Here is a 24,282-nt window from a genome sequence, read left to right on the forward strand (position 1 = left end):
TTTTAATTAAAAAAACAAATATAATATATTAACAAAGAAATTTAAAATAAAATTCTAAATTTCCCAAAGATTCCTGACAAAATTATAAATAATTAGAATATTTGAAATCTACAAAAACTCAAAATAATCTCTATTTAAAAAAAACAAGTAAAATTTAGAAAATCTAGAAAAATCAAAATAATGATTTTTTCCAAACCTAAAAAAAACGATTTTAAAAATTGAATTCCACGGGTTCATCTTCTGTTAGGCACAAGACGTTTACCAGGTGTTAGATGCTGCCCTGCTGACGCCACATGGCAAAGAAAAGTTCGAAAAATTGTTGGATAGAGCCGTGCATTCATCAGGCAGAATGGAACACCGCTGGTGGTTTCCAATGGAAACTTATTCATCAAAAGAAACTTGTAGTGTCAGAAACAGAAAAGTAATTATAAACAAGGTAAGAAAGAAAAGACAAACCAAGCGTGAAGGAAGACATCAAATTAATTAACTTCATTAGCTGGGAGAATCAAAGTTCTATTGTGGGCTCGGATGTATGTTTTGCACCCAAACTTCCAGAAAGTTTACTAACAGTCTATATTGACTAGGAATCCAGCAGGGGCCGAGTTACCTACAACTTGTATCCCGTGATAATTACAAGTTGGTACTTCACAGTTACAGTGGATACGACATTGTCAAATGACATCATCAGCCCAAAGAATCATTACAAACAATTGGAACTACGTAACGTAGAATCTTGGACTTCCACTAACATCGCCCTTCATATTAGGAAGGAGGATTGATCTCGTCTATTGCTGAGCGCATCAATATATGTTCGCAGACGATAACGGTCTGAGATTGTGGGCGTAAATGATGGACTGAGCACCAAAGACGGTGCTTCCACTAGAAGAAAACGCAACAAGCTTACTGCTTTTGAATACTGACATGATGCCCTCTCCATGTTCCCCATCATCTCATCAACCTGTTTTGTTTCAAGAGGCAAATAGTTTTAAGTGGCAGACGTCAGGATGAAAGTGCTCTGTCATAATGTTTTCATTGAAGTGCCCTCAAGTTAAACTTTAATAAATTAAGATGGATAAAACAAGTTAGTATCGACTAAAGTCCAATGGAATTAGAGAAACTAATGAAGAGTTAAGGTATTTTACTTACACCGCCCTGTCTGCCCAATGTAAGAGCAGATTGGAATATTATTTCAATTGCGTCCGGCAGCTCGGAAGGCGCTGCGTGATCGTTAATTTGAGCATCAGAATCAGAACTTCACATTTTCATTTAAATATGAACCGGGATAGAAACTTCTCAATTGTACCTGTTTTCTGGTTGATGTCTGAGGCAAGCTCCTCAGCATACTCGACAGCAAGGAGGAAATCTCTCTCAATCTCCGAACAAACTGGATTTAACACTCGAGAGTCTATGCAATTCAAATATTCGGCAGTGTTGGAAATGCAGTTCTTTCGGATTTTTTGTTCCGGTAAGGGACTGACATCTGATGTGGATGCAGCCTCTGCATGGCAAATGCGCAGTGCTTGCTTCCAGATAGCAAGAACCAATAGCTGAACTGAGAATGCTTCGTGATGTTGACCATTTGCAATCTTTTGGCAGGTAGAGCAAAATGTGTCCAACATAAAAGATAGCAAGTTAATCCACACATCTCTAGGAAAAAAGGAAAGACGACAAAATTACATCATAACAGTCCAGGATGAAGGAAGAAGGTAAACAAAATTACAAACTTTAGGAAAATCAAATGTCACAATATTGCTAGAATTCAGACAAGATGTAGAAGAACCATCTCCATGTCTTAGAGTAGCGTTAGTAATTCCCATAGACAAGTTCTATTTATGCAAAAGCCAAACAGAGAGTGCAGAAGCCTTATAAGGCTGAAGCTTGTGCCGAAAAAGAGAACAAGATTTTTTCCTCACAAAGTGATCTTCTGGTAAACTTTGCTCTCCTTTGGTGGAAATGCTATCTGTAGGGAAAGGCAAAATATACGTGTCCCGGTGCTCTTTGTTCACTGGAATAAATATTTCCCATTGAGGTAATATTTTCGTTAAAAAGTATCTTGGAATATCAACCCCATTAAATTAGTATTCCCCGTTCATCCTTCTTAGTTCTTCTTTACTCCATTCTAAACGATACATACTTACTCCTACCCTATCCATTCTCGGAAGAATGGTTATTTCGATTTCAACTTTCCAAAATATACATATTTCGAACAGACGAGATGAACCCAAAACAAGGGAGGAGGGAGAGAGAAAAGGGGTCGGATATACCATATAGATCTAGAGGGCCAAACAAACCATTGTCTAACTTCAAGAGGTACTTTATCAATGTGGAGAGTTATTTATTGCTTGTTTATTATTTATAGCATTCTTACAACCAAGTATAGAATGATAGAAATGAAAAAAAAAATCATTTATTTTATAGAAATTACCCTAAGAGGGCCCAGCTAATCAGTAATTCTCAAAGAGGGCTCCCAAATTATTTTTTCCCTGAGCAATCCCCTCCCCATTGAATAGACAAGAAACATCTTCAACCACTTCCTCCTCTTCTTCTTCCTCTTCCCATTTGTGCCTTGTTTGGGACAGTGAGGTGAACACCAATGCCACATCCATCTGCTCTGCCTCATCACCAAACATTCCATCTCTGTCTGCCCGATTTCCACTCCATCTCTATCTGCAACTATGAACCACCCACCTCAGGATCCTCCACCACATCCCTGGAGGATCCTCCATTATGTTGCTAACTAGAGTACGCATGATCAAAGAGTTTAAACCAAAACAAAGTTTTATCCAACTACTAGTTTCAATAACTTGGTGAACCAGCAAGAAGACAAGGTTGAGTGGCAAAGTAGAGCATGACTTGTACTACCCAGTGCTACTATATAAGGTATCTATAGATTAACACCAAAGTTGTAGTTGTTGCTGATGCCTAATTAAACAAGCAAATTCTAGTCAGCATGTTAAAATATAGATTTTATTCAACCATACAATACCAGCTAACTATCAATGACAAAAATCAATGTACTTCCTTGGCCAAATTCAGAATTTTTTTAAGACATATAATCATTCAAAAAGAATATGTTACCAAATAAAACTGGAAAAAACTGACAAATAAAAATACCTTTTCTTTGACAATGTCTGTTATGACAGATGCAAACTGCTGCAATGATCTGATCCTCACCATGAAATGGCCTGATGGCTGTTCCATAGCATCAATCATGTCCATGGAACCCTGTGAAGTTAATGACGCAGAACAACCACTTCCTGGAGTTCCAATTGTATGGCTATTACCCACTACTGCACCAATAATTGGCAATGGTGCACTTAGTCCATTAAATTTAGAAGATGCAACTGGTGGACTTTCTGATCTGCGAGGTGAATTGGTTGGACTGGGGCTTACTGAAGAGGGAGACATATCCAGTGGGGGTCCAGGAACGATCACATAATCCTGATCAACAAATTCCAAGGAATCGACGACTGCAGAATCTAATGTGACAGATAAGTAATAAACCTAAAAATTATATAGTAAACAACTGTAATAGTGTGAAATTATAGATGAGACCTTTGGAGGAATTAGAAGGCTTTTGTTCTATCACAAACTCTGTCTCTTTAGCAATTTGTGCAGGAGACACACGAAAATCTTGTGCATGACCCCTATATCTGGAAGGAATGGTGACATCTTTTAATGGACTGCAAGATAGATTATTAAGTTCAGCACCAACAGTAAACCCAGTAGTACGTCTCACTGAACCCTTGTTCTGGGGATCAGGAATGCTTGTTTCCTGCAAAACAGATTCCTCATCTAAAGGGAAAGGCAGACTGTCATCATGTGAAATTTCTCCTGATAACCTCTTTTGACTGTATTCAAGCTGTGTAAAGTCATCTCTTATTTTAGATTTAATCCTGCAAATGTACAATTAAAATTATTAAGCACAGTTATACCAGTTTTTGATGATTGAAGAATATGAAGCACAGTTATCACAACCTTGCTGTGGCATTGGTAGGTTGCTCCAAAAGAAATTGGTGATTGAAGAACTCCTCAAATGTTAACCGTTCAACTGGAAAGGATTATTTACTTATAAACTTAATTTTATCAAACAAAAACCATATAATGAGATTCTGACCAAGAAGATAGAACAATGTACACAACTTGTTAAATTGATAAAAGTAACCAGTTGTCCCAAAAGTTTCAATCAAGAAAAGAACATGATTCGTGCTTTTGGTAACCTAAGCCTGGAACCTGAATTGAATTGTCTTATTTAAGGATATATGCAACATACTGAGAAGATTCAAACATAGGTAGGGCACTTTGTTTCCTTGCAAATTTAAATTTGATTAGACCATTAATTGAAAAAATTAATGTTGTGTATTAATTGGTATTACATTGTATATATGACATTATAAAACCCAAAACCTAAAACATAGAACGACTTAATCCTAAAAATATACCTCATAATACGTGTGTGTTGCCTTTATAATTTTTGCCCAATCCTATAAATGTACCTCATGATAGACTAAAGCAGAACAAGTTCGAAAACATGAACAGAATTAGGTTGACTTCATTTACAAAAAGAACAGTTGTAAAAGATGGTGTCTCATATAACACTACCAGTGAGTTCTAAAAGAAGAGAGAAGCTAGTGTGAGATTCAAGCAAGTCAAGTAGTTAACGATGGCTTGATGTGTTCAAGAAGTATTCTTAGATAATTCACTGAGCAGGCACTTACACAACATGTGCAACCATAAAAGAAATATGGAAGGAATTAGAAAGAGAAGAAACCAAAAATGAACTATTCCAAGTGAGCAAGCCATATAGTGAGTTCTATTAAAGTTTAGCCATATAAGCATTTCTCTTAGAAACAAAATTTTACACTCTTTCTGATTTCAAAGCGTTAAGGAACTTTCCTCCTTGATTCCTTAAAATCAAAGAAAATAAGTAATATGGTCCTGCCATCCATGTTTACCTTTGTAAATAGAAGCCAGGATTTTGGCCTATCTTTAGAGTATGACAATGTGTGGATGAGTAATTTATTAAACAGAAAAAAAGCAGAATATACCAGCATTTCGGCGCAACAACTTTTGGCACAAATCAACACATTCACTGCTCAAATTACAATCAAAAGGGAAATGTAGCTCATTTGTTTTGAGGACATTCTGAAGCAACTGTTAAAGAGAGGCCTTTATTATTTGAAGAAAACAAGTTCTTACATATAAAAGCACTGGCAGAAATATATAGGCCTACCTGTATTTGACTATTCCCGGTAAAAGGTGTTTTTCCAGTCACAAGTTGGTAAAGAATAATGCCAACACTCCAAAGATCTGCCTATTATTTAAGTAGAAAGGCATCATACAAGATTGCACCAAATGTGCATGGTAAGTATGATGTGATAAGCACTGTTAACTCAAACCTTAGCATCATACTTCTGAAACTGCATTACTTCTGGAGCCATGTAAAGAGGTGAACCACAAAGAGTCTCAGCCAAGCCTCGAGGTGCCAAAGATCTGCCCAATGAGTTAAGAGGAAAGTAAAAAACAAGCAGTGTATCATAAATAGTAATAACAAATGAAATTGACCGGTAATTTCCTCAACAAATTTTCAAGTCAAGAGATTCTAAACATGTCATTGCATATTTGAATTTTGAAATGCTGCAAAAAATCAATATCAAGTTGCATGTAGGAGTTAGTGAAAAAACAAAATGGAAAATATTTCATATCAATAAAACAGAAAATTTTAGAAGACATAGATAACAATCAGAAAGACAATGAATATCTGCTGAAAATTTTATGCAGGTTAAATTCAAAAATCTCTAAAGAGATGAAGCCCAAATGACATGAAAGAAACCAATAAATTTTCAATTCGTATATCAATACCTCTTAACCTCACCAAACTTTGACCATATTTAAACATCATTTGGATGGTTTACAAGATCAACTTGTAACTAATTCCTTTTATCCACTTAAAGATACAAACTTGACCAAACTCAACTGAATCCAACTATATATCTCATTGAGACAGACAACTCTAAGGAGGTTTCCCTGCATAGGGCTCAAGAGAGACATGCTTAGATCCTAGATGTGTGGACAGTTGGATAACTAGCAAATTGACCTCACTAACTCTCCTATTCCTGGTCCAGTAATGAACCATGATAGTTATTGTATTAGGTTGAAGAGTATATACACAAATATGACTGTAAAGGCGTACATAAAGTATTGCTATAATAAAATTTCTCCTTAAGAATTACTATAGTGTTTGCTCCCATTTTCTTTCTAGCCATTCTTTTCTTTGAATATTCTTTATATACTCCTAGCACTTCCTTGAAGGATAGCTGTTGCTCTAGAAAAAACTACCAATGTGAGTGTCAAGCCTGGATGAAACCAATTTTAAATTGCATTAGACATCCAACATTAAACCTTATTTAAACCTATTAACATAGAACTTAACCTTATTTCCATAATTCCATTAAGAGCTAACAATAGAGACAATCACAGTTTCTTAAATCTTGATTCTTTATTGAATGTTGAATCATTAATCTTGTTTAAATCTTAAAACGTTAATTTTTAATCTTCTTCTAGAATCTTTGATTTTTAATCTTATTCTTGAATCTTTATCTTGTTCTTGAATATTGATTCTTTAATCATGAATTTTGTTCCCTAATATTAATTCTTAATCTTAAATTTTGTTTTCAAATATTGTTCTTGAATATTGAACCTTATTCTTGATTGTTGCTCTTAAATATAGTTCTTAAATCTTTAGTCTTGTTCTTGAATGTTGAATCTTGTTCTTAAATCTTGAATTTTGAATCTTGCTCTTAAATTTGTAATCTTTAATCTCGTTCATGATTCTTGAATCTTGTTCTTCGTTCTTGTTTTTATATTATAAATTTCATTCTTGAATAATCTTTTATCTTGTTCTTGTTTATTCTTGCACTTAAATCAAGAATCATTAATCTTGTTCTTGATTCTTGTTCTTTAATCTTTTGTCTTTAATCTTTTAAATCTTATTCTTGGATCCCGAATATAGTTTTAAAATTGTGAATCTTTCTTGATTGTTAATCTTTCATCATGTTCTTGAATTTTGTTCTTGAAAATGAGTAGCATAGCTGACAAACTTAGAGAGAGAAGCCATTCAGGACATGTGCTCCACTATCTAATAGAAACACCTAAAAAATTCTCTTGCATGTCAATATCAACTGGAGAATGGCATAGTCTTTTTCAGTAGTTTGACATAATCTTTTTCAGGGTATAAATTATACCAAACATCAGATATTTTCATTGTAAAGAACAACCATTTGCAGGAAAACTGTGAAAATCCTTGGAAGGATATTCTTGGACAAAGCACATAGCACAAAGAACCTGCACTAAGTTACACATTTTACAAACACTGATGCAGAAGAAAATAAAATAATCAATACAAAGTTCAAATAGTAGTAAGACATTCAATACGGGAAGGATCCACAGCTAGCATGTCAAGGAGGAAGTTTGCAACATAACCAAGCAATAAGAGATAAATATCTAAGGAAAAAAAGAATTACAAGTACAGTTAGCTATAGTAGATTGGTTAATATCTAATAAGAACATATAGTATCTATTCAATACATGCAAACACAAGAAGATATTGTTACAATAATAAAGAGGCATTAGCCAACATCTAGAAAACATTCTTTTAAGGAATAAATAAATACTAATATTGTGCAGGAATCTTTTGATAATCAAATGTAAAAAACACACCTTGCAAAGCCAAAGTCAGCTATTTTCAAGACAAAATTTCCTCCATGTGTTGAGAGGAGAAGATTCTAACAAAAATAAGAGCAAACTTTTAAATAAGGAATTGGACCAGGTTAATTTACTAAGAAATTTATAAGTATTTTAACTAGACAAAGCAAAATCAAATTTCAGGCTGCCTGGAATCATTAAAATGGATATTATTTAATCTAAAAAGAATATCTCCCATGATCAAGTTTCCAATAAATAACATACTGTCAGCTAAAGTTCTTAGTGGGTCTTCATTATCTGCAAAACACCTTAATAGTTAATATTATACCCAGCAACATTCAATTCTTGTTTAACAAAATACTTACAATATGCATAAATGTGTTATCTGTCTTGAATTTATTTCATTTCATTTAAAGATGCATTATTTAATTTTATTGATTAATTCAGTGTTTACTAAATCAAATTAGGAGTTAATAAGAGCATTAAAATGGTCGATCATGACCTAATTAGATTGCTATGGGATGAATTTATGTAGGGTTCATTTTGGCTTAAATTTGGATCAATTTGGTTCCATTTGATCAAGATTGGGTTAATACAAGGTCGAACCAACTGTAATTTGGTTAGACTTGGTTTAATAGTGTTAGACTTTTCCCTTTTATGCAGCATATATAAATATATATATTGTGTCAAACTCCCACTCTCTAGGTCTGTATTAAGGTAAGATTTCTCCTTATCGCCTATGGTCTTGAGTTTTCCACTTTCAGAAGAGTACAGGAATTGATTCGTCTGTGTTTTCCTTTGATGATGCTACCTAGTGTGTCTTATTTTTTGTCTTATTTTGTTCTAGCTATAGTATCCAATATATGGTTGCAAATGAAATTATGGATGTAAATGTTTGTAGTTATGTTTTGTATACTAAGTGTTTAGAATGTAAACAAGAGTTTAAATAAAATATAGGAGACTCAATAATTTTTTTTGAAAAATGGAAATGGGGATTTCAAATTAGTAAAAAAACATCTCGTTGCTTGAAGGTGATACTTCTCATCGAGAAAGTGTCCCTCACACGGCATGACAAAAAGGATCAATCATTGAGGTTTCTACCAATCACTTACGAAATTATGTAGAAAATTTAGCTTAGCATTGCTTGGGATCTTAGACATAGCTACAATCTATCACAATGATATAGCATGCTGATAGTTATCAAGTTTAAACAGCGCCAAAAGTTCCTGTCATGGATCAATCAAATATGTAAGGGTGTATATGTAAAGTTCCTTATTGATTAATAATATGTACATACATAGGAAGGACTACCTAGGGTTGTGAGTGGAATAATTCCCCCTTTAATAGTAAACATTTCCCATATATAATATAAAGTATGACAAGAAAAGTAAAACCTGTGGCTTTAAGTCACGATGGATGACATTGTTATCACGAAGCACCTGCAAACCAGAAGCTGTACAAAGAATAAAAAATCATCACTTTTTATAGAAATTTTCATATGAAGCTCACAAGGGAGAACAAAACATTTCATAGTGCATTTTTAAACAAAATAGGATACCTAGCTGTTGCATAAAATGCTTTGCAATTATTTCTGGAACTCTCCCATGGTTTTGAATATATACAGATAGGTCACCATCTTTGCAGTACTCCAATACAAGATAGATCCTTCCAGATGTCTGATACAAATGATATGCACAAAATAAGAGTGTGAAATTACATTTTAAAAAGATAACAAAAAAATTAAGACCTCGAGATGCATCTACTCATAAGCAACATTATGCACAACATTATACGCATTCTTAGCAAAACTATGCTTTGGATGCTTGATCACTACTTGTTAAGACCTTGCCAAAGCACTATGCTTGGCAAATCACACGGGCCATGACTAGGTAATTACATGGGCATCATTTTAGAACTTTATCCACTGCAACAGGTCATTGTGAGCAGCATCACTCCATTTCTCATCAATGGATTCTGCCAGCAACAATTACAGGTAACCATGCAGTGTTGATAATTTGGACAAGCTCATAATATTATGTATTGTACTCTTTGATGTTACAATGGAAATCAATATGAAACTTATGTTGTTTATAACACAATGTAACATTCTCAGCTAACATGAATATAGATCTCTTGAATACGTAAATTAAACTTTCAAATGAGTTATGTGGGTGAGAAAGGATGGTCAATTGAATCAGATCAATTGGTCAGCCACAAGAATAGTTGTAAACAACTTTTCATGTTGCAAACCTATTGATAAATTTCTTATGTAAACTCGGCAACTGAATCTTAAATGGCTGTTGCTACCAACCCTACACCAGACACCTAATATAAAAAAAAATGTGGAACCGCCACATTAATAGGCCCCCACGCGATGGCCCCACGTCGATGGAAGGAGGTTCATCAAGAGCACAAGTGTGAAGCGCATGGCGGGACTCGAACACAGGCGATGCATTCCCTGGGACTCGAACCTGCCCACTGACAAACTACCATGCATTTACCATCTGTGTCAAGCCCTGGGGACTGCCAAACACTTAATATGCTTCTATCCATTGTGCTTAAGGGCAGCTCGGTGTACGAAGCTCCCGCCATACGGGGTCCCGGGAAAGGATCCATTGTACACAGTTTTACCTTATTTTTTGCAAAAGGCAATTTCCAGGATTCGAACCCGTGACCTTTTGGTCACATAGCAGTAACTTTACCGTTGCGCCAAGACTCCCCTTCTTCTATCCATTGTGCTTGGTGTGCTAAAATTTAGTAAAAGGCTTCCCTTTGTTTAAGAGAGCATATGTATTGTGTCTGCCCTCCTGTAGTCGATCTCAAATAACTCATATGATCAACATCTGCTACCACACCATACTTGCAATGCCCTTTTGAACTCACAATGCTAAGGAACTGATTGTTTTGGTCTTAAGCTTAATATGTCTCAGAATCAAACAGAAGATTTAAAAATGAAGTAACGGTATAGACTTAGACTCAAAGTTAAAAAATAACTGATAATTCATCCAAGAAAATTGGCTCATGCACATTTCAGCAGGCAAAGCAAAAGAAAATCCTACAGAACAACTCCAAGCAACCACAATTCCCAGGTTGCATCCAGAGCCAAACATCCGCGACGAGTACGAAGCTGAGGAAAAGAAATCCATGCGGAAGGGGGGAAAACAAAAAAAAAAAAGGAAAAGACAAGACCTGGATGAAGTCATAGAGGGCGATGATGTTGGGGTGGTTGATCCGACGAAGAATGGAGACCTCGGAGAGGAGGTTTTCCTGCAGCTTCTTGGATAAACGATCCATGACGATCTCTTTGACGGCCACCTCCGTCCCCCGCACGCGGTGCCGCGCTCGCCAAACGGTGGAGAAGGCGCCCGCCCCGATCTGCTGGCCGATGATGTAGTCTCCCACGACACGATTGCATCTCGGGACGATGCCGCCACCGCCGGCGCTGCTCATCGCGAGATGAACCCTAGGAGAAGATCAATTTTTACCGTCTCGTTGATCAATTAAATCTGTGGCCAAAGATGAGAATCAGGGTAAGCATCGAGTTAAAGCAGATGGATCCCAAACTGCCGCGTTCATGCAGTTCGGGTAAGATAGAAGAGTTTTCGCCTTGAAACAGACGGATCAATTTGCAAGATGATCCCCAATTCCGTTTCCTCTCGGCTGCCGTGCCGTCCTGCTGGCGTGTTGTGGGCGGCTGCTTGCCACGTAAAAAAGAAAATAACGTTGATAAAATATCAATTTTTAAATGCTCTTTTTGAATAAATTTTATTGAGAAGAAGATACGTTCAAAATTTAATAATTATTAAATTATACACCCAAAGGTTTGTTGGGAGCACATATCTCTTGAACCATTTTTTTATGATTCAAAAGATGTGCCGCATATATTTGTGAGATTATGATCACGATCCGATCGTAAATAGTTACGATCTTTTTTTGGGTTCACCATCCCTATTAGATTATAGTTTTTATTCGGAGCGGACGACCTCGGTGGTGGATAAGTGATCAGATTATTAGGCGCTAAGCGAGGGTGTCCTCTGGACAGCCTTCGCCCTCCGGACGCCCGTTCTGAATAAAAATTATAATCTGATGACAATGGTAAACCCAAGAAGGGATCATAACCATTTATGATTAGATCACGACTATAATCCGATCATAAATATAAATGACACATCCTTGAAATCATAAAAAATTATCCAAAAGATACTACCTCGTTTGTTGGAGGTCCCACAATGTCACGTCGACGTACATCAAAATAAAAATAAAAAATTAGTTTATCTCTTCGCCCAAGAAAATCTCTCGCCTACTCCTTTACCATCCCGCACTTTTATTACAAATTATTCATAAAATATAATATCAAAAACTTATATATATTATAATTAATAAATTATTTATAAATAATTTTAAAAATAAAAAATAGCAACGACTAATTTTTAAATATTTTAACATTTTAAAAATATTTTATTATTTTAAAAAAACTAAAATTAAAAAATATCTTTAAAAAAGTGCGGGAGCTCCTCATTTTTTCCGTAAGACTCCCTGATCGTATTCTCCCTACTTATTTTTTTAATTAAAATATTTTTTATTTTAGTTTAAAAAAATAAAACAAATAAGATGTAAAAAAGGTTGGGCTCAATACTTATAAAAGATTGTTAAAAGATTTTTTAATTGTGGAAAGACAAGTAAGGTGTTTTAATTTTAATATGGTATTAACATTATAATAAAAAGATGAATAAGTTCGTCTCTAACGTCCTCGTTAATCTGTCCCAGGATCAACACGGATGAATAAAATCACAGGCGGCTACTAACATTTGGAATAGTGACTAGCACATAAGGGAGGTATTTATCTCGGTTTTGCTGAGATTCGAACCCCAAACCTCATTATGACAACACCTCATGCGCTAGCCACTAGACTCATCCGATGTGACTAATATGGTATTAACATGATATTATGGAAACTCTCCTATTATGTCCAATTATAGGAGGAAGTTCCTTTCTCTTGTCATAGCAATAGTTTAGGAGATGAGATCCTCTCTCCCGTAAATCACATCTCAAGGATGTAATGCACATCATGAGAATATCATAATCGTTCGATCGACGAAAGGATAAGGATACACATCATTTTCAAGACAAAGGATCTCTTCTCATAGTTTAGTACTAAGAGCTTTTATTTATTTATTGATGCTCTAAGGATATTCATATTCAGGGGCGGATCCAGAGGGGGGGCGGTATCGACGGTCACCCTCCCTTGTCGGTAATGAAACCCCTAATAGTATGAGGTTCCACCGGTAGAGATAGAAAATACTGTCCCTTGTTCCATGTAAAAATCATCCCTCCATACTTTAATTCTTGGATCCACCACTGTTCATATTCACAATGGAAGCTCTATAAGCTCTCTTAATATCAAATCAACTCAATTTCAAAGTATAAAAAATCTCATACATTTTTTGCTATATAAAAAATTTGGGTTCCACATTTTTTTTTTTCAAAAAATCTTACTCTTTTATTGTTTTTATTTTTTAAAATAAAAAACTAAAAAAACATTTTAATTAAAAAATAAAAAAATTAAGAAGTAAGGAGTCTCTCTTTGTCTCAAATATGAAGGAGCTCCCTCACCTATGCTATGTCAAGTTGTCAACAATTAAAGCTCCTAAGAGCATCTTCGACGAAGTTTTTTTCCAACTTTTTTTTTTATTTTATCTTTCCTGTGTGTATTAAAAATTAAGAACCAACTTTTAAGAGCATCCACAACGCGGCGTTTACGGCGTTAAACGCCGCATTGTGGACGCTGACATGGCATTAATACATTTGAACGCGTTCAATCTCTTGAACGCGTTCAAATGTTCATGGGGTGGGCCAGGGTGGGCCCACCCCATGTGCAAACTTTATTTTTTATTTTTTTTTATTTTCGTTAAAGTCGGATAACGTTTCTTTTTTAGTTTTTAAATTTTGTTAAAAGGTAACACATTTTTAAAATATTTAATTTTACAGTTCTTTTAAATAACAGATTTTTTAAATATAAATTTTTAAATTAAAAATTAAATAACGGCTAATTATTTAACGGCTAGTTCGAAATTTCATCTATAAATAACCATCAATATGCACACATATTTTCATTCCAACTCACTACTCTTTCAATTCTACTCTCTAAATTCTCTCCCCATCTATTTTTTTCAAGTTCCTACCATCTTATTTTCTATCCGAAATGGATGAAAATAATAGGGCATTTTTTATAAATTTCTTGAATTCTACAAACAATTCGCAAGAATATCCATCTTCTCAAAATCCACAAATTCCACCAAATTATCTATATCCACATCCATTTCCCAATATGTCATTTCCTCCACAAAATCTTCAAAATTTCCAAGATTTTGAAAATTCTATGAATCATCTAAATTATGCCCCTCGAGGTCCATATCAACCGCTTCCAGCCGAATATTGGCAAAACATGAGTCATCCGTATTTCACGTCGTCGGCTGTTCATGGATATGGTACCCCGCACACAACTGGTATGTCTTTCACTCCCTCGATGTCGAATGAACCTGCAACTCCAACTTTTGTCCCAGAGACTCAATTTTCCGACCGTGAATCCCCAATTGAGGTGGTTAATTTAGAAAAGGTGGTTTCAAATGCTGAGGGTACAAGAAAGCGTTCAAGTTGGACAAAGGTTGAAGACGATGTCTTAGCGAGAAGTTTTGTCACTATCAGTGATGATCCAATAATCGGCAATGATCAAAAGGCGGATGCTTTTTGGGGACGGGTTGCAAGCTACTACAATGAGAATCTTCCCCTAGGTTCAAACACCAGAAGTGCAAATGTTATACGGTCACATTGGCACAATACAATCCAAAAGAAGGTATATTGATTCAACGCAAATTACAATAGTATTTATAGTTCATATCGAAGCGGTCACAATGATGAAGATATATTGAGGTTTGCGTACGAAAAATATCTATCCGAAAACAATGGTGTTGCATTCAATCTCGAACATGTGTGGAGAATTGTCAAAGACCGTCCAATGTTTACTCCACAGTCCGCTAATCACTTTGTGCCGACAAAGAAGATGAGGACCTCAGAGTCAGGAGCAAGCAACACCTCCTCCAACCAAGATGTGAGTATAGACCTGGATTATGAAGAAACTCGTCCAATGGGGCAGAAGGTAGCAAAAAGAAAGGGAAAAGACAAAGTAAAATCGACCATGGAGGATCTGACAGTAAACTACAACAATATTATTACAAAGTTCACTGAGTACACAAGCGTGAAGAAGTCCGAAGTCGATTTGAAACAAAAACAACTCGAAGTAGAGGAGATTAAGGCAAAAGTTGCATTGTCCAAATCTGAAGCTAAGAATCGTCGCTTGAAGTTGAAGGAGTATGAAATATTGAACAAAGACACCTCGCAGATGATAAAGGAGCAGCTTATCATACATGAATGCCTATGCAAGGATATTAGGTCGAGATGGAATATCTAAATTGTTTACTTAACGTTCATTTTCTAGTATTATTATATTTTCGAGTGATTGTAATTTTTAATTATTGTATTTCTCATTTCGATTAATGTGATTTTTAATTATTATAATTTTATAAAATAGTCGTTATAAACAAGTCGTTGGAAATTAGCTATTACAATTAGCCGTTGGAAACTAGCTATTACAACTAGTCGTTGGAAACTAGCTGTTACAACTAGCCGTTGGAAACTAGCCGTTACAAACTAGGCGTTACAAACTTACCGTTACAAATTAGCCGTTGCAACGCGACGTTGCATACTAGTCATTGCAAACTAGTCGTTGCATGAGAAAAACAATATATATATACCATCATACCATTTCTCAAACACATATACTAAAACGTGTTTTCTCCAAAAATGTCTCATTCTACAGGCAGCTCTAGCTCAAGTTCTAGTTCGACAAGCGAAGACGAAGTCCATGTTGAAATCGATGAGCAAGCTTATGATCCGGGTGAAGAACTGATGTTATTGGTTCTTCTTCAACACCAACAACTTATGGAAGCATATCAGAGGAGGGACACGCGCAGAAGAAGGTTCGTTCAAAGAAATCGTGAAGTCGGGCATGAGAGACTCGTCAATGATTATTTCTCTATAACCCCGGTATATCACGATGAAATATTTCGAAGACGATTTCGAATGCGAAGAGAGTTATTCCTCCGCATAGTGAATGCATTAGAGAATCATTCAGCATTTTCTCAACATAGGGACGATGCTGTACGAAGAAAAGGGTTGTCGCCACTACAAAAATGCACCGCTGCGATTCGTCAACTGGCTTACGGAGTCCCCGCCGATCATCTTGACGAGTACCTACGTATGGGTGAATCAACTGCCATCAGGTGCCTTTTCAAACTCTGTGAATACGTTGTTGAAATATTTGGTGATAGGTACTTGAGAAGACCAAATGCTGATGATGTTCAACGTCTTCTTCAAATGCATGATGAGAGACATGACTTTCCTGGTATGTTAGGTAGCCTTGATTGTATGCACTGGAAATGGAAAAATTGTCCAGTTGCTTGGAAAGGTCAATTTACAAGGGGACATGGGTCACCAACAATCATACTTGAAGCGGTCGTGTCTCATGACTTGTGGATATGTCATGCATTTTTTGGGGTCGCCGGTTCACGTAACGATATTAACGTGTTATATGAATCTCCCATATTCAACAACGTCTTGCAAGGAAATATGCCGGAGATTAATTTCACGGTGAACGACACTACATATACGAAGGGCTATTATTTAACAGATGGAATATATCCCGAGTGGGCTACTTTTGTTAAGGCTTTTCCTTGCCCGGAGGATCCCAAGAGGAAGTTATTTAAGGAAAGACAGGAGTCTGCAAGAAAAGATGTTGAACGGGCATTTGGGGTGCTCCAATCTCGATGGGTGATTGTCAGAGGTCCAGCTCGGTATTGGTATAGGAAAAAGTTAAAACAAATCATGTTAGCATGCATTATTTTGCATAATATGATTGTTGAGGATGAGGGAGGTCGTGTGACAAATTGGTACAACGAAGAAGGTGACGAACCCGCACAACCTATCCATGGCTCAAACTGAGGATTTCAGGATTATCGTCGAACAAATTCTGAGCTACGTGACACTCAAGTTCATCACCAACTTCGCGCCGACTTAGTTGAGCATATTTGGGGGCAATACAACAACAATCCGTGAATTAATATTTAAAATAAATGTTGTTTTCCCAACTTTGTAATTTTAGCCGCTCAGTTGTAATTTCGTTTTCCCAACTTTATAATTTTAGGTGTTAATTGTAATTTCATTTTCCTAACTTTATAATTTTAGGTGTTCAGTTGTAATTTTAGTTTCCCAACTTTATAATTTCGTTTTCCTAACATTGTAATTTTGTTTTCTCACAAATATCTATTTTATTTAATAAATATATTTAAAAATTAATATTATTTTCGAAAAATAATAAAATTATATTTTTAAACGTAAAATTATTATTAAAATAATAATAATAATTTAAATATTTTAAAACATATTTATTCAATATGGTATAATGTTAAAATGGGTGAGTGGACGGTGAGACCCATGAATAATGAGTATTAACGTTAAAAGGGATGTGGGTGAAAGAAGGATGTTGTTATAACGAGTATGTGACAGTGGGCCCCATACTTTTTGATGATGTGGTGGGTGTTATAACACTAGAGCATTGTGGATGCTAAGTCTCTTTTTCTATTTATGGCGGAAGCCACAATAAAAAGTCAAGGAGTTGTAAGAAAATATGGAAATGTATCTAAGTAATTGTAAAAAAGGGTGTGAGAACATCTACATAGTGAGACCTATTCAAGAGCTTGTTCGAAGTCACATTAGTACAACATCAAAAGTTAAAAAATCTTATACATTTTTTCATTATAAAAAAAATCTCAACAACTTTTCTATGTCTTAGATTTTTTTTATTATATATATTTCTTTTCTCTTCTTTATATTTTATATTATATATAATTAAATATTTATATAATTTAAATCCAAAAATTGATATAGCATTAATAATTTTAAAAATGTTTTAATAAAAAACTCAAATTAAAAAAACTTAGTTCTCCCTAAACACGAGGGATTTCCTGTTTTAAAAAAAAAAACCATTTTAATTTATAAAAAAAAAGAAGGAGCGGAATTGAAGGAGCTCCCTCCCTATTCAAAGGTGCTTTCATTGTGGATTTCCTTATTAAAGAGTTGCTAGAGACTTCCATGCGTATGTTCCAAAAGTTTGCAGGAGCAGAGAACTTTTTTCCCCTTTTAACTGCTTTTCAGTGAAGTAGAGTAGTTACAAATTGCTAGAAAACTAGATGTTTCTTCAATGATTCCGAATTAATATTGCAATCAAGCGTTCATAAATAAATTTGCTGTTTAATTTGATAAAAATTTATTTATATTCTAAACAGCTAATTAAAAAAACCTAAGCCAAGTTTAAAAAATAATTTTAATGACTTTAACTTACCTCAAGGACTTTAATGTCTGTTGTACCGCCCTAAGAAAGTCACAGAGAATTCTGATAGTGGCCCATGACATTTCAGGGGCATTCGTTTGATTCAAGCAGCTGATTATATATGTTGTTATTCATATTCATGCAGACTTCTGTGAGCTTGCAGTTGTTAAGAATTTGGTAGTTGATCAAATAGTTGTATAAGTCTGTTGAGGATGGAACGCAACAGAACTAAACTACTGGTGTAGTTTACCATTTCTTCCAAGTAATATGATTTATACAAGTGAGCGGAAGAAAACTTCAATTTTTTATAAAAAAATGGTCCAGAAACACTTTGATATTTCAGGAATAAATAAATAATCTTTGAATATGATACTTTGGAAAGCAAAGACAATATTTTTTCCAAGTGAAAGAAAAAAATGCATTGAATCCCTCGTGATCCAAAAAATTGTTGCAGTCCATCTATCCCCCTCGTGTTTTTTCTACACATTTTTTCCTAACAGCAGGTGGATTGAAGCACGGCGTTGGCCGGAGCACCAGCAGGTGGCGCTAGGAGAAGCAGTTGGGAAGAAAATGGGATGTTCGACGAACGGTACCACCGCCACCGGCTCCCAGAAATCCACCGCCACCACCTCCGTCCCCAAAAAGAAGTCCGGCTTCGAAGATCTCTTTGCTAAGAAATGATTATGCTTAATTACTTCCCACTTGAAAGAACATATTGTCCCTTCGAAGGTCGCTACAGAAGAAATGCAAGAACAAACGCAAAAGAGCAAATCACGAAGTAGGAATCTTGTCGATGAACGAAAAGGAATTGATTTTGGCTCAGGAGTGTCCGGGAATTTCATCTGATCGTAGCAGCCGCTCCAAGTAGGTTCTCCCTGTAGAAAAGGGAACTTGGGGCTATCTACGCCTCGAACGATTGGAGAAATCATCATAGGCGAACAAAGATAATGCGACGCATTCTAGAGGGAAAAAAAACGGAATAAAAATGCAAAGAACTCAGACTTTGAACAGTTTGATCGATCATCAACTTTCTGAAGCAGAACTGGTTAATGAAACTGTGATGTAGGTCATCATCGCAGACTGACATCGATAAATAAACTAAAATCGCGGGCTCATATCAAGAAATTCAACCATTTTCCCATATGCTTCATGATTTAATGTCAGAAGCGCGGGTAAGGTAAAATCATCGCCCAAATCTCATCGAAGACGCTTGACTACAAAAAATATATATTTTTCATTAAAACAGAGATATTGCGAGAGTTTTTAGAGACAGATTCGTTAAGGAACAACAGCCTCCACGTTAACCCCGCCGAATAAATCTCTGCCTCCATGACTGAGCTCTTTGGGTGAAAAACCCCCAAAGAACTGAAGGTGAGGAGAGGCAAGATTGCTCATAAAGCGAAGGATGGAAAACTTCGAAAATACCACACCGGCTTTCGGTAATCGAGATCACGGTTGCTCCCCAAGAAGACGATGGTCGGGACTGCCGATGATCTACCAACGCCCGTGGCAGTGGAAACGTACTTTGTGGAACGCTATGCAATCTCTATATAGCCTATAGGAGAGGTAAGGATGAGATTTGGAACTGGATCCCAAACCCTAATCGCAAAACGGCGCCGCTGTAGGCCAACCGGCTCAGCGGCAGTTTGATTCAGACTCGGTTTAATTGTTCAGTATCAATGATGTATTTATTATCAAATAATTCAAATACTCTCATATTTATCCCTTTTTAAAATAATAATAAATATAGCTTATCTTGAATTATCCTGGATATATTATAAGCGAAAAATAAAAAATATCTTTTATTATTATTATTATTACTACAAATGTATCTTTTAAAATAATAATTTATTATATTCGCCCTTTAATTTTGTTATTGTAATATTATTATAACTATACTAGTAACAAGTAAAGATGTATATATACGAGTGGCTATATTTGATAGTATTCTCTAATATAGAGATATTAATGGATCTATAAAAAATAGAGATAGTTGCTGGTTGAGAATAATCGAAGTTAGTATAGAAAATTTATAGTTTTATGAATTGGTTAGATATTATCAAAGATTCGTAGTGAGAATTTTCTAACATAGTTATGTCTTTGATTTGACTGATAAAAATGGTATGAAATTTAATTGGACAAAGACTATAAGTCCAGTTTCATATGTTGAAATGAAAATTAATAATTGCACTTATCTTAATTTTACCTTTTAGTGTATAACACGATGAGGTAATTTCATATATTTTTTGACAGCTGAAAGCACATGAGATGAATTATCTTATTTATGATTTAGAGTTAGTAGTTATTATTTTTATGTTGAAAAATTTAGAGACATTATTTATATGTGATCATTTTTGAGATATTCACGTATCATAAGAGCATTAAGTACTAGAATGAGGTCTCCGGGGCTATGATACAGCAACAGGACATCCAAGTTGTCACCCAGACACCCTTTGATTTGAGTCACAGCTATGGCGAATTTGTAGAAATTTTTTCTCCAAATAGGACACGCAACTAAAGGATGTTGGGCTCCTTGGGTTGCTCGCTGCGAGCGCTTCCTAATTTACCTTGATAGCTGGTGGAAAATTTCCGTAGAATTGAATCGGTCATCCCAGATTCAACGTTACATAATCTGATTAATTATTAAACACTAAAATGAGATAGAAAAGATGAATGAAATTCTTGAATGATTATGACAGACCTATTAACTAATAATTATGATCCAAGAAAATTTAAGATGGTAGCAAATGCTTTAGTAAAAAATCTCGAGAAATTTTAACTTGTCATCGAATCATGTGTGCATAATTGATACAGAGTTTAGTTGAGCTGGGGTCAATAGAGTAGAGACTGATATAGCAAGAATCGGATTCTGGTGTCCATAATTGCTCGATCATCTATTGTTAAGTAAATTTAGAGGGCTCAAATTAGTGACCAATATTTTCAGTATAATAGTCTCATAACAACTAATAGAATTCTCGTAGGACAATATCCAACATAGTGTAATATTTTTTTATAAGTATAAAAAAAATATAATTATAATTATTCCAATACTACTATGACTATTATATAAAAAAAACTATAATAAATCGACCTAAATGGAATATTTGGTGTTAATTACAAAAAAAATTAGGAGGTGTTTGGTTTAGAGGAATAGGAGTGGGGAATGAGAATGAGAATCATTGATTGTCATTGTTAATATTTAAATTATAGGAATAGGAATACAAATAAGGATATGAATTCTTGAAATTGGATAATAACTCATTCCATGTACCTCCCCTTCATTGAGTCATTATCCTATTTTCATCAATCAAAATATTCCCTTATTCCAAGAATACCCTTGACCTAAAACTAAAATTTTCTCCCTTAATATCAAATATCAAATATCAAAATATATTTATTTATTTTTTCTTTCATATCACTTCTATCCTTGTTCTCTCTCATTATATTTTCTCTTTCATCATTTTATCATACACTTTTTCTCTCCTTAATCTATCCTATCACACTCTCTTTCCTCTTTTTTCTCATTACACTTTCTCTCTCCTCGATCTCTTCCATCACACTCTCTTCCTTATTTTTTTCTCATCATACTTTCTCTCTCCTCAATCTCTCTCATCGCACTCTCTTTTCTCTATTTTGCACATCACTGGGGTCGAAGGTCGCCAGTTGCACTCGGGGATAAAACCCTGGTCTACTGCGCCAAAAATTCCTTCAACCCCCAGTCACCTATCATGCCCAGCATTAACCGTGATTTACTCCCTCTGGAATCTTGTGGGGTCGGGGCCAGGGGGCCGCTAGGGTGGTGGTTCCACCTTTTTTGCCACTCTATTTTTCACACCACACTTTCGCTCTCATTACTCTTTCTCTCTCTTCAATCTCTCTTGTCATACTCCCTCCTTTTTTTCCTCAACACACTTTCTCTCTCCTCAATCTCTCCCATCACACTTATTTTCTCTTTTTTTTTCTCATCACACTTTCTCTCTCATCATACTTTCTCTCTATTTACCAAAGGGCGCACGTAGAGATTTAAATATATCAAAAAGTATATGTTACTTTGGTATTTACCAAAGAACGTACTTTTTTAAATGTATTTCCTATTTTACCCTTCTGACAATTTGACTTTTTCTACCGTTTTCTTTTCTTCACTATATTTCTCTCTCTCTTCTCTTTTTTTTATGGGCAGAACATATGAATAACATTAGTCAATTTTTTAACAACATTTTAATACATTTGAAGAAGTAAAAATAAATAATGAATAACATATTTGAACTCCTTGTAATTTCAAAAATCTACTGGGACTAAAATTAGTGTAATCAGAGCTCTCTAGGTCGATCAGTAGGTTTCGATCAAAACCCAATGGACCTAGAGAGCTCCGATTGAACCCATTTCAGTTTCTATGGATTTCTGATGTTGCAAGGAGTTTAAATATGGTGTTCATTATTTATTTCGGCTTTTCATAGATGTTAACATGTAAAATTAAAAAATCGACAAAAACACCCACATTGGGTCTGATATCATTCCATAGCAGGCCCACGTTGGGCCTGATATGAGTCTATATCTGGCCCAACGTGAGTTTTTTTGCTGATTCTTTGATTTTACATGTTAACATCTATGAAAAGTCAAAATAAATAATGGACACCATATTTGAACTCCTTGCAACATCAGAAATTTATAGAAACTGAAATGGGTTCAATCGGAGCTCTCTAATTCCATTAGTGGGTTTTGACCGAAACTCACTGATGAACCTAGGGAGCTCCGATTGCATCCATTTCAGTTCATATGGATTTCTGATGTTGCAAGGAGTTCAAATATGATGTTCATTATTTATTTCAATTTTTTCATAGATGTTAAGATGCAAAAATAAAAAATCAGCAAAAAACTTCACGTTGGGCCTGATCGCCTGATCTGGACTCATATCAAGCCCAACGTGGACATGATATGATTCCATATTAGGCCCAATTTTCATCGACACCACTGACCTAGTCATTAGGCATTGACCTCTTTGTCAGCATCTCATGGGTTGGCACTGCAAAAATGCTTTATGTACTGAATACTTATTCCTAATGTGTGGCTTATAAAATTCTTTGGTGTTTATTTGACCTTCAATTCAAGACACTTGTTTCTATAGGCAAGCCTTGATGTGAAAAATGTTTGTTTTACACAATGATTATTGTCTATGGCTCTGACATTTCATCATATTGATGTCATCTACTTGTTTAATGAAAATATCATGATTTTTGATATTTTATTTTTTATATTTGTTTCCTCCAACTCCTACAAATATATATATGCAAATTCATATTTTAAGACATTATTTGCCTCAGGGACCAAGGATGGTGTGGGATGTTTTTCGTCTTGTTAAAGAAAATGCACCGACAATCATATTTATTGATGAGGTTGATGCTATTGCTACTGCACGCTTTAATGCACAAATTGGAGCTGACAGGGAAGTTCAGCGTATCCTCGTGGAATTATTGAATGAGGTAAAGAAATTTAGAGGAATATGTGATGGAAGAATATTGGTTTTGTATTAGGCCCACGTTGGGTCTTATATGAGTTCATATCAGGCTCAACGTGAGGTTTTTTTTACTGATTTTTTTATTTTACATATTAACATCTATGAAAAGTCGAAATAAATAATGGACACCATATTTGAACTCCTTGAAACATCAGAAATCCATAGGAACTTAAATGAGTTCAATCGGAGTTCTCTAGGTCCATTAGTGGGTTTTGACCGAAACCTACATATGGACCTAGGGAGCTCCGATTGCACCAATTTCAGTTCCTATGATTTTCTGATATTGCAAGGAGTTCAAATATGGTGTTCATTATTTATTTCAGGTTTTCATAGATGTTAACATGCAAAAATAAAAAATCAGCAAAAAACTCTACGTTGGGTCTGATATAGACTCATATCAGACCCAACGTGAGTCTGATATGGAATCATATCAGGCCAACATGGACCTGATATGGAATCATATCAGGCCAACGTGGACCTAATATGATTCCATATCAGACTCAATTTTCATCGACATCACTAACCTAGTCATTAGGCATTGGCCTCTTTGCCAACATCTCATGGGTTGACACTGCAAAAATGCTTCATGTACTGAATACTTACTCCTAATGTGCGGCTT

The 24,282-nt window shown here is 35.2% G+C and overlaps 3 protein-coding genes, 1 non-coding gene and 1 pseudogene across 6 annotated transcripts; 2 read left to right on the plus strand and 3 right to left on the minus strand.

The window, feature by feature from the left end:
* Nucleotides 1-462: 462 nt before the first annotated feature.
* Nucleotides 463-11,416, minus strand: LOC122014947 (serine/threonine-protein kinase ATG1c-like). Of its 3 annotated transcripts, none has more exons than XM_042571504.1 (14): nucleotides 11,311-11,416; nucleotides 10,894-11,210; nucleotides 9,263-9,380; nucleotides 9,099-9,157; nucleotides 7,720-7,784; nucleotides 5,400-5,493; nucleotides 5,234-5,314; nucleotides 5,049-5,154; nucleotides 3,979-4,051; nucleotides 3,556-3,896; nucleotides 3,115-3,479; nucleotides 1,304-1,586; nucleotides 1,147-1,217; nucleotides 463-958 (listed from the first exon to the last, which is right to left on the minus strand). In XM_042571504.1, exons 2-14 carry the CDS (start codon nucleotides 11,152-11,154, stop codon nucleotides 758-760), a joined length of 2,118 nt encoding a protein of 705 aa, XP_042427438.1. In that variant the 5' UTR covers nucleotides 11,155-11,210; nucleotides 11,311-11,416; the 3' UTR covers nucleotides 463-757. The 3 variants fall into 3 exon arrangements, with proteins under 3 accessions (XP_042427438.1, XP_042427436.1, XP_042427439.1); XM_042571502.1 differs by having other exon boundaries at nucleotides 11,323-11,409; XM_042571505.1 differs by lacking the exon at nucleotides 11,311-11,416 and having other exon boundaries at nucleotides 3,115-3,470; nucleotides 10,894-11,304.
* Nucleotides 11,417-14,149: 2,733 nt separating this feature from the next.
* LOC122015617 (glutathione S-transferase T3-like) lies at nucleotides 14,150-15,172 on the plus strand. Its single transcript, XM_042572607.1, has 2 exons — nucleotides 14,150-14,526; nucleotides 14,608-15,172. The coding sequence occupies exons 1-2, from the start codon at nucleotides 14,150-14,152 to the stop codon at nucleotides 15,170-15,172; spliced, it is 942 nt and encodes a 313-aa protein (XP_042428541.1).
* Nucleotides 15,173-15,564: 392 nt separating this feature from the next.
* On the plus strand, nucleotides 15,565-18,829 carry LOC122015618. The gene is made up of 2 exons (XM_042572608.1): nucleotides 15,565-16,613; nucleotides 18,652-18,829. Exons 1-2 carry the CDS (start codon nucleotides 15,565-15,567, stop codon nucleotides 18,827-18,829), a joined length of 1,227 nt encoding a protein of 408 aa, XP_042428542.1.
* Nucleotides 18,830-18,964: 135 nt separating this feature from the next.
* On the minus strand, nucleotides 18,965-19,084 carry LOC122018329 (annotated as a pseudogene).
* A 172-nt stretch (nucleotides 19,085-19,256) lies between these two features.
* LOC122018342 lies at nucleotides 19,257-19,340 on the minus strand. Its single transcript, XR_006121753.1, has one exon. It is a non-coding gene; the product is annotated as a small nucleolar RNA U36a (small nucleolar RNA).
* Nucleotides 19,341-24,282: the final 4,942 nt, after the last annotated feature.

This window comes from Zingiber officinale, chromosome 8B (genome assembly GCF_018446385.1).
Source record: "Zingiber officinale cultivar Zhangliang chromosome 8B, Zo_v1.1, whole genome shotgun sequence".
Taxonomy (NCBI): Eukaryota; Viridiplantae; Streptophyta; class Magnoliopsida; order Zingiberales; family Zingiberaceae; genus Zingiber; species Zingiber officinale.

Bases quoted from the DNA above. Each gene is read 5' to 3' on its own strand.
- LOC122014947 (XM_042571504.1), bottom strand. From the start codon at position 11,154: ATGAGCAGCGCCGGCGGTGGCGGCATCGTCCCGAGATGCAATCGTGTC. The intron at 7,785-9,098 runs GTTTTACTTTTC...TATTTTTGTTAG, and splicing joins ATCGTGACTTAAAGCCACAG to AATCTTCTCCTCTCAACACA. The intron at 5,315-5,399 runs GTTTGAGTTAAC...CTTAAATAATAG, and splicing joins TTCAGAAGTATGATGCTAAG to GCAGATCTTTGGAGTGTTGG.
- LOC122015617 (XM_042572607.1), top strand. From the start codon at position 14,150: ATGAGTCATCCGTATTTCACGTCGTCGGCTGTTCATGGATATGGTACC. The intron at 14,527-14,607 runs GTCACATTGGCA...TTCATATCGAAG, and splicing joins AGAAGTGCAAATGTTATACG to CGGTCACAATGATGAAGATA.
- LOC122015618 (XM_042572608.1), top strand. From the start codon at position 15,565: ATGTCTCATTCTACAGGCAGCTCTAGCTCAAGTTCTAGTTCGACAAGC. The intron at 16,614-18,651 runs GTATTGGTATAG...TCCTAACAGCAG, and splicing joins ATTGTCAGAGGTCCAGCTCG to GTGGATTGAAGCACGGCGTT.